The sequence below is a fragment of the Bombina bombina genome, chromosome 6 (assembly GCF_027579735.1).
Source record: "Bombina bombina isolate aBomBom1 chromosome 6, aBomBom1.pri, whole genome shotgun sequence".
NCBI lineage: Eukaryota > Metazoa > Chordata > Amphibia > Anura > Bombinatoridae > Bombina > Bombina bombina.
Genome location: NC_069504.1, coordinates 215,010,794 through 215,021,003, shown reverse-complemented (window position 1 = coordinate 215,021,003; position 10,210 = coordinate 215,010,794). Strand labels below are relative to the sequence as shown.

The window sequence follows — 10,210 nt, the reverse complement described above, 5'->3', positions numbered from 1 at the left end:
TAATATCTTAGTAATTAACTTCATAAAAAAGTGTGTTTTGGTAATGAAATGTCAGGCCCCAGCATAACTATTGACTTTTCACAGTCAAATGTTTTGCCCCTCCTATTGATAAGTTGTTGAATGGCTTTATGTGAAATCAATCAGGAAGAGGAGGAATATATGGGGATTCACCCATTACTGGATTTATGGGACTCGTTTCTACATACTCCATTAGTAAGATGAGATCTATATCACAACTAAGGCTTTCTTGTGCTTGACCATGGTGCACACTTTTCAAGGAAAGACAATAGTGTTGCCCTGGTAAGCTTTGATGCTGATCTGTTTTGTAAACTGCTGACAACACCAGAGCCAAGTATCGTTTAAATGCTGATATTTTATTTAAAGATAATTATCAGGACTTAAAATTTCAAATCCTAAGCAAATAGCCATGCCAAAATTACACCTCTGATCCTGTTCACACCACACCCACTTCCCCACCCCTCCCTTTGCATATGTTTAGCCTTTGTAAAACACCTTATTATGCCGTCTTCTTTTTTTATTTTAAACATAACAAGTTAAGTCATCTTAACCTTTTAACGCCGTTATGCCGTTCTATTCCGTCATAATTACACTGGGGTTTAGAGACGTTATGACGGAATAGAACGTCATAACGGTTTGTAGCTCATGTGACCCCTCCGTTATTTTTTTAGTTCTGGATCCGGTTGGGGGATGTGTCTAGCACCTCAGGCACTCCCCCAGGATCCAATCAGCATGGGGGGGGGGGGGGTGTATCGATTGTCCCCTGTAACACTGTAGCAGCCAATGAGTGGAATCATTAGCTGTTACAAGGGTATCCGCTTCCTCTCTTCCCTCAGTGCGATCTGAGAGAGAGAGGAAGACAGTTTAGTGTTGGTGTGTGCCCCAAGGCAGAACATCCAGTGATCTGAGATGTCATCGCAGAAAATGCAGCATGTCTGCAGAAAGAACAGGATACTTGCAGGAATTCTTAGCGATTTAACTTTTCAGCGCTGCCCCACATTAGGCTGTTCTTTTCAAACAGATCTGTTCTCTGTCTGTGTAAGTTTTCCTTATCACAGTTCATCCAGAGCAAAGTGCTGGTTTAAGTGATCAGTGAAATATGCAGTAGCGCTGCAAAGCAGTAGAGCATTGACTGACTGGCTCTCAGATATTGTCTCAAGCCCATCCCCTAGCATTTAACTGTCTGCAAAGCTGTTTTTTTCTGAATGTAAGACGTTTGTATGAGCAATGCACCTTTTTTTATTACTACTTCTAATTTGCAATGCAATTTTCAACTACTGCACTATATTATAAAACTTTAAATATTGCTTTATTCTCCATTTAACTAACACGTTGCAATTGAACTGGTGCTTTAGTGTAACTGCCTAATTTAAAATTAAATTTGAAAATGAGCTGCAGAAAATTTTTCACTAAAAAAAAAAATCTCATTGCAGAAAGTGAAAAAAAGTTCTGTCTCTGGGGGTGTGTGCTGTAGAAAGCTAGAGAGGAGAGAAAAAAATATAAATACAAACAAAATACATATTTTTTTGCTGCTGATCACAGAGCTGCTACTGTGATCAGCCTAATATAACTTTGGTTAGCCTGTTAGGACTTTGATCAGTGTGCAAAAGTTTATTTGTGGGGATCTTTAGTTATTGTTAACCCCTTCCCTGCTGTTCACAATTACTACCCTTCCCAGTGCTTTTTTTATTTTATAAAAAAAAAAAATCTGAGGGAATAGGGTGGGTGGTAATTGGGGTGGTTTAGTGGGATTTTGGGGAAGGTGAAGTGGGAATTGGTGGTGGTGAAGTGGGAATTTGTATTGAAAAGAATCCCTTATGGCACGCTATTCAGCAAAAGATACTTATGCCATTCTTGCTGAAGATTCAGGGAGTGAAACCCTCTCTGCAATGTCTGACAGCGCAACCCTTACGGCATCAGATATAGAGCCCCTGAGTGATGCATGTAATGCTGTTGCTCCCAGCAGGCCACCTGAAAGGAGGTGTTGCACAAATGAACAAAATTGGCTACCCCAAATTTTATTGCCCCAGAAATGCCAGAATTTACTGAGACTCCTGGTATCACAACTGATGTTCCAGTATGTGAGCCAGTAAACTATATATCCCTGATTCTGACAGATACCATGTTTGAGCATATAGTTGCAAACAAATTTATATGCCAGCCAGTATCTGTCAAAAAAATCCCCAATCTCTGTATGTCAGAAAAAATACCTGGCACTCCACTGACATACCGGAGATTAAAACGTTTTTGGCCCTGACATGAATAATGGGGATTGTGAAGAAACCCAGCATACGTTCATACTGGAGCCAGAACCCTATCCTGGCTACCCCTCTTTTTCCAGGCGTAAAGAAGAGTGACAGATATGAACAGTTATTGCGGTTTCTCAATTTTAATGATAATACCCAGTGCCCCCCCTGCATGACAGGTTATGTAAACTAAGGCCCCTGATAAGCCACCTGTCCCAAAAATTTAAAGACGTTTACATCCTTGAGCAGGACATTTGCATTGATGAGTCCCTCATGAAATTTAAGGGAAGATTGCTTTTCAAGCAATATATACCATCCAAGAGGTCCCGCTATGGGGTAAAATTTTATAAACTCTGTGAATGCAGTACTGGGTATACCTGGGCATATCGCATCTACCAGGAAAAAGATAGCCACTTGGATCCACCTGGCTGCCCAGATTCAGTTGGCACAAGTGGGAAAATTGTGTGGGATCTCCTACTAAATAAAGGGTACCATTTGTGGCTCGATAATTTTTACACCAGCACAGAGCTATTACATTTTTAATTTTATTTTGAAACCGTGTCCTGTGGCACAACAAGAAAAAAATCGCAAGGTTTCCCCCAGAAGCTGACGTATGGAAAAAAAAAAAAGTAGGGGCTTTACGCCACAATGAACTACTGGCCCTTCGGTACACTGATAAAAAAGATGTGTACATGCTCTCCACAATGCACAATGAAGCAACAGTGCCAGTTTCTGTGAAGGGAAGATCTGCACAGATCCTAAAGCCAAAGTGCATTGTGGACAACAACAAAAACATGGGGGGGGGGGGTAGATTTAGCTGACCGGTGCCTGCAGCCATATCTAATTCAAAGAAAAACTAGAACTTGGTACAAAAAAGTAGCTTTTTAAATTAAGCAGATCGCAGTATATAATGCATATGTGCTCTACAAAAAATCAAGCACAGGGAAACCTTATACTTTTTTGGAATTTGTGTTAAATGTAAGATCTGATATTTTGTTTAACCACAACCCTAATCCTCCCACTGTTCAATCTGAAAATGTTGAGTGACTCTGCGGTAGGCATTTTCCCTCTAGGATCCCCCCCTCTGCCTGCAAATTAACACCCCAGAAAAGATGCAGAGTCTGCTATAAAAAAGGAGGGAGGAGGGATTCTAGTTACCATTTCCCTGACTGCCCCTCTCTACCTGGCCTCTGTATCACTAATTGCTTTCGAATTTATCACACAGAGTTACACTTTTAATTTAAAAGCAACCTGTATGTGTTCCTAATTTATTTTATTTTATTATGCTGTATTCCTAACTTCATAAATCCCCTGACCTTGTCCTGCCCCTTTATATGTTAAGGCCATTATAAGTTATACAAAACAACTAAGATACTCTTTTTAGAATATCCTGAGTTATCCACTTTTGCAAATGGTATGTCATGAGGGGGGTCATTTTCATTCCTGGGCTGCCATACTGTCTCAAAGGCAACATAGGTCCAGAAAATCAATGTGCCAAATTTCCATGTAAATTGGCAGACCCTATATTGGGCCCTGTAACTTCCTGAAACCTCATAAAACCTGTGCATGGGGGGTATTGTTGTACTCCTGGGACATCACTGAACACAAATATGGGTGTATTATAACAGTAAAACATAGAAGGGTGATATAAACATATATATATGAACATTACATTTGGCCAGATGTTGTAACTAAGTGGCTACAAAAAAGACTAAACATAGTCCTTTTTCAATACCCTGGGATGTCTACTTTTGCAAATGGTATGCCATGATGGGGTAATTTTCATCCCTGGGCTGCTATAATGTCTCAAAGAGGACATAGGCCCAGAAATTGAATGTGCCAAATTTCCATTTAAATGGGCAGACCTTATATTTGGCCCTGTAATGTCTGTAAACCCCATAAAACCTGTACATATGGGGTACTGTTGTACTCGTAGAACATTGACAAACACAAATATGTGTGTTTTATAGCAGCAAAACATAAAGGTTTGATGACAGAAACAGCCAAAGTGCAGTGTTTGTGTAAAAAACGCATACAACAAAAATGACCAATACATTTGGCCAGGTGTTGTGACATGGCCTTTTTGGAATACCCTGGGGTGTCTACTTTTGTAAATGGTATGCCATGATGGGGTAATTTTCATTCCTGGTCTGCTATAATGTCTCAAAGAGGACATAGGCCCAGAAAATGAATGTGCCAAATTTCCATGTAAATGGGCTGACACTATATTTGGCCCTGTAACTTCTGTAAACCCCATAAAACCTATACATGGGTGTACTGTTGTACTCATAGGACATTGACAAACACAAATATGTGTGTTTTAAAGCAGCAAAACATAAAAGGTTGATGGCAGAAACAGCCAAAGTGCAGTGTTTGTGTAAAAAAACCTGCATACAACAAAAATGACCAATACATTTGGCCAGATGTTGTGACTAAGGGGCTTCACAAAAAGACGTGACATGGCCCTTTTGGAATACCCTGGGGTGTCTACTTTTGTAAATGGTATGCCATGATGGGGTAATTTTCATTCCTGGGCTGCTATAATGTATGAATGGCGACTTAAGCCCAGAAAATGAATGTGCCAGATTTCTATGTAAATGGGCCTTGTAAATTCCAGAAATCTCAGAAAACCTGTACATGGGGGTTATCGTTATACTCATGGGACATCGCTGAACACAAGTATGGGTGTTTTATTGCAGTAATATATATCAAGGTGATGATATTCACAATAAAATCGTTTGGAAAACTTACAATTTCTTAATTTCTCACACTTAGATTATTTTCATATAAAATTATAGTTTAGAAATAAATATTAGATGCCAAAAGAAAGCCCTATCTGTCCTCTAAAAAACAATATATAATTAGTGTGGGTGCACTTAATGTGAAAGGGGTAAACTATGGTTGAAAAGACATATAGCTGAAATTCAAGGTTTTGTTTACGTTCAGAACTTGGACAATTGCCTCTGTCATGAAAGGGTTAATAGAACTATTACAAATATATAAATTTACTGGTCATTTTGCACAGTTTATATTCAGCATTTATCTCCCTTCTATTGATTCCAGTTCAATTTTTACTCGCCCAGGGCGAGTGAGAAAATGGGAATTTTGAGCCCTTATATTATTACAAATATAATAGTATGTAAATCACAGTATACTGTCCTTTTTATTATAATGTCCAAAAAAAAAAGTTCAGCGGCCCAGAAAGAGGGAAAAAAACAAAACACTGTGGCACTATTGGTGTAGACTGAATCATTCTGTAACAAAGAGTTGATCCTGACCCATTTATAACATAACACTTAAAAGAGTGGTTAGACAAATTTAAAGTTATATTTTTGATTAAAATAGAAGAAATGTATTTTGCACACTATAATACAAAGGTAAAAAAAATGTTTAACATGCTTGATTTTATATATATGTGTGTGTGTGTGTGTTATGGGTAATGTAAGAAATCCGGGTAATCCTAGGATTACCTGGGTAAAACGGACATTACCCAAGCTGCTGTGGGTAAAGCCTAATGTACTGTTACTCTGCCATCTACACTATTTTCTTCTTAAAGTGGGGAGAGTCCACAGCTTGCATTCATTACTTTTGGGAATACTGAACCTGGCCACCAGGAGGAGGCAAAGACACCCCACCCAAAGGCTTAAATACCCCCCCCACTTCCCTCATCCCCCAGTCATTCTTTGCCTTTCGTCACAGAAGGTTGGCAGAAAAGTGACAGAAGATTACGGAGCAGTACTCTTCGAGATGGGACGGGAGTTTTAAGTAGTCCTGTCAGCCTCTCAGTGAGAGCATGGATGAAAGTTAGAGTCCAGAGATGCAGGGAGAGTCTTTCTGTGAAGCCATCCCGACTCGTATTAACAGCTCAATAAGCAATCGGTGTTGACGAGTTTGGCTGCCTGCTTTCTTCACTCAAGTCCATGTCAGAAGTGACGCTATTATCTGTCAAACTTGAAGGACCGTGTTACTGTTCCACGGCATAGATTCCGGTAAGATCGTTTCATTTTCCTTTTTCTGTGGGAATACAATGCAATGATAGAACACAGGGTCTCAGTGGGACTCCTTTATCTTTATGGAATCTAGGGTTAATATCTCCTGAGGGGGGTTATTGAACAGTGGGGGACTTTAATCATGTTTGTTATGTGATTCTGTCTGCGTATGTGTAGTGATGTTGGCGCATGGCTTTTACGGAACATATAGGATTTTACAGCTATGCAGTTTTGGATAGGACTGGCGTGCTTTTCCTTGGCCTGTGGGTTGCACCTCGTGACCGGGAGTGGTCATGTTTTGTTTTCCATTTCCGTATTTTTGCCCGAGTGTCGGTGGAGAGGGTCTGTTCTCTACTTGTCTGGGTCATAGGAGGTGGTGAGTGCCCCAGCCATTGGGGGTGTGAGGTGCCAGTTGTCTTTGTCCAAATTTTCCTGGTCAAGTTATGGGGGATTCTGATTTTTCTGAAGAGGATTTCTCGGATTCAGATTCTGTTCCCTGCTTAGATTGCACGGAGGCCCGGGTAATCCAGCCCAATCATTTATGTTCCGTGTGCCGTAATAGAGTGCTCTTCTCTCCCTCTGGGGCAAGATTTGAGACCACTAAGCCGTCAGCCTCTGAGGATTCTGTGTTCCATGAGGTGTGTTGCCTGTTTCTTTTCTGTTCCTACACAGGCAGTTGTCCCAAATGCTGTTACCCCTTCTCCGGAAGGAGGTTTCTTTCCACCAGAGGATGCTGCTCGGTTGCGCATAGCCATATTGGTGGCGTTGGCGCATTTACAGCTTCTTGATGGCTAGCGTAGAGCTTATCCGTGCCCTCTTTTACTGGGGGCGCCAGGTGAGATGGGCCTTTCCTTTGGGGGAGCGGTTCCCTCTGAGGCTTCAGGGGTACGGCAGTCGGGATCAGAGCCCTCCGATGCACCGCCGAGGATGAGTTTTGCCTTTAGAATCAGTCTGACGTGCCTGCGTGTACTGCTGAGGCAGGTCCTGGAGGACTTCAGTCTTCATTTGCCACCGGATCCTCAATATTCTGATTCTGATGGCGAACAGCGCTAGACGAGTGGAGGAATGTGGATCATACTCCTAATTGTCTTTGTTGTGTATCTATTCCCAGTTATGAGTTTTTAGGAATCAGGTCTCTGACAGGCTGGCCCTGTTAGTTTTTCTATTCCTTTTCTTGGCATTCACCTGTGGGTGCGGCCTTACTTCTTTTGATCCGGTTAGGATGTGTTTATTTTAATTCCAGAGCTTGAGACTGTTTGTATCTTTCCTTTACGGAAACTTTTCTTTCTGGGATTTTGATACTAGCAATGTATGGTCGCGATGGTTGTCGAATAAAGCAATAATTAAATAAAAAGGTTAAGAAGACAAGGTTTGAGCCTTAGAGCTTTTATTGGCTGCTGTTTGTCTGTTGTTTATTCGAGACCTGTTAAGATTTCAAACTTTTGGTTAACCCTTGAACAGTTTGTTTGTACCCTAGTCAGCAGGCTGGTCCTGGTTGGGTACTGGTTCACTCTGTTCGCTGAGGTTATATCAGACATGTTGTATCCTTGACAACAGGCTGGCTCTGTTTTGGGTACTAAGTTTGCTTTCCTCTAGTTCCGAGGTTATTTTGTTTCTTGTTTACTACAAGTTATTGGGGCCCTTCTATCCTTGATATCAGATGGTCCTACTTTATATCAACTTGGTGGGGCGCCCGATGTTCCCTGCCTTACTTACGTGGTTTGCTGGGGTAAAGAATTCTGCTATGGCAGTATGTTGTAGTTTCCTGCATTGAAATCTCCAGTACCTGGTGAAGGGGGCAATTATTCCCACCTATTCCTCCGATTTTTCGGTGCCTCCTTCCTGGTTTTTTTTTTCTGAGATACTCGTGGTTAGAGATTCGTTGTCTGATCTCTGAGCCTTGTCGATGCGGGGGATTCTTTTTAATCTCTTTGTCCTTTGGGATATTGACAGCTGCTTCTGTGATAGGACTGTTCGTTCGGAGTAGGGGTCAGGATTTCTGACTGCTCTGTTTGGACATCGACCAGGTATTTTGTCTCCCGAAGGATCCTTCCTTGGGTTGGGAGACCTTGCAGTGAGTTCGGGAACCTTCTCTTAGCGGTAGTCGGTTCTTCCTTATGGTCAGGGTGTTGTCCTCCCTTATCCCGTTTTCTTGCAGGGGGGGGGAGTTGGTCCCCCCTGCTTTCTGAGTTTTTTTCTCTTGTTCCTTCAAGAAATGCCCTGGTGCAAGTTTGCTAGCTACTTGGTGGCTAGTTCCAATGGTTTGAAAATTAGTCTGACTGCCTATCGATGGAGGCCTGCAGCTTTCGTTTTTGTGGAGTAAACGGATGTTACTATTCCGTTCCTGTTCTGCTCCCGGGGTTTTTTTCTGACCTACGGGTGTTCAGTTTTCTCTGCGCTAGTTAGCTGATATGGTAAGGTAGTCTTGTTCTACCTTTTGTCCTTCTGGGACTTCGGTTCTGGTTAAGGCTTTACATTGGTTCCTTTTGGATCCGTGTAGGAGGTGATCTGGAATTTTCCCTTTCTTTGCTCTCCTCCGTACGGGACTTGTAGCTCTTTTTTTATCGAGTTATGCTAGGGGCTTCTCTCTCTGTTTTGTCTTTGAATATTCGAGATTGATTCTGGAGGTTCTTTTTTTCCGTCTGATTCTTCCCTTCTTCAGTTAGGGAGAATGTGGTGTAGGACTTGATTTGTTGTTCCCCTTGCCGTTGTTCATGGAGAGATTTTTAATTGTATGCTACTAGGGATTGGAACTTTGGTCTCCTCAGAGGCTATGGTGCTCAAGTAGAGTCCAGAATTTTGAGTGATGTTTAACTGGGATCCTTATGGTTTTAACTGATGGGCAGTTACCTTGTTCTCTTTCCATATTTTTGTTCTTCCTGCTTCTGTTGAAGTAGTTTTTTTATCAGGTATCCGGGTTGTGTCAGGCTGTGGTGCACTCAGATTGGGCCGCCCGTTTGTATTTAGTGTCCTCTATAAGCCAAAAGTAATTAATGCAGCTGTGGACTCTCCCCATTTTAAGAAGAAAAACTTAAATTATGCTTACCTGATAATTTTCTTTTCTTCTGAACGGGGAGAGGCCACAGCTCCCGCACGTTTTTTCTGTGGACGGCTTTAAATTCTTTTTTCTTCGTTCTTCTGGCACCTTTTTTTCACCCTGATATTTCTCATGCTGTTCCTTGTTCCCTTGGCAGAATGACTGGGGGATGAGGAAAGTGGGGGAGGTATTTAAGACTTTGGCTGGTGTGTCTTTGCCTCCTCCTGGTGTCCAGGTTCAGTATTCCCAAAAGTAATGAATGCAACTGTGGACTCTCCCCGTTCAGAAGAAAAGAAAATTATCAGGTAAGCATAATTTAAGTTTTCTTTGCCTCTGCTTGAGGGGTTCAAGGAAGGCGCCCTGCTGATCCTCTGGCATATAAATCTATGTGTGCAGGAACCTGCAAACAATTATGTGAATACATATGTCCCATTTTTACAAAGCAGAAGACCAGATATGGAACCTCAGTTAAAATATCAACCCTCCTCACGCTGTATTTTGATCAAAAGTAAATAATTTGAGTAACATTCTACATTATATTTCCAGAATGCCATTGCTAAAGGGGCAATAGTGGTGGTGGGGGTAGAGGGTTTTGCTGTGATAAGTACTTTACCGTAACTGATGTGTAAATGTTTGTACACAAACCAATATCTTTACTTTATTTTTATCTTTATATTTTCAGTATGGCTTTTGTGAGCAGTATATACAGTATGTGCCCATCACTGCAAACTGGGTGACCATAATTAAATTAGTATGTGTCAACATAACTTAAGTTGAAGTTGTAACATCATTGACTATCAGGAATTAAAGCAGATTTTATTTTCACCAGAGTTTGCTGAACCTGTAAAACAAAACAACAAAACCTTTGTTTAATTCTGATCTTATTAAGATAAAAATCAATCAGGAAGTAAAAATATAAA

General features: G+C 41.2%; 1 protein-coding gene across 1 annotated transcript in view; it reads right to left on the bottom strand.

Annotated features, from left to right (window-relative positions):
* Positions 1–355: 355 nt before the first annotated feature.
* IRAK4 (interleukin 1 receptor associated kinase 4) overlaps positions 356–10,210 on the bottom strand; it is an 80,597-nt gene continuing 70,742 nt past the window's right edge. The window contains exon 12 of the mRNA XM_053716735.1: positions 356–10,131. Within this exon, the coding sequence (XP_053572710.1) occupies positions 10,078–10,131 (54 nt within the window). The 3' untranslated portion in view covers positions 356–10,077. The remainder of the gene's footprint in view (positions 10,132–10,210) is intronic.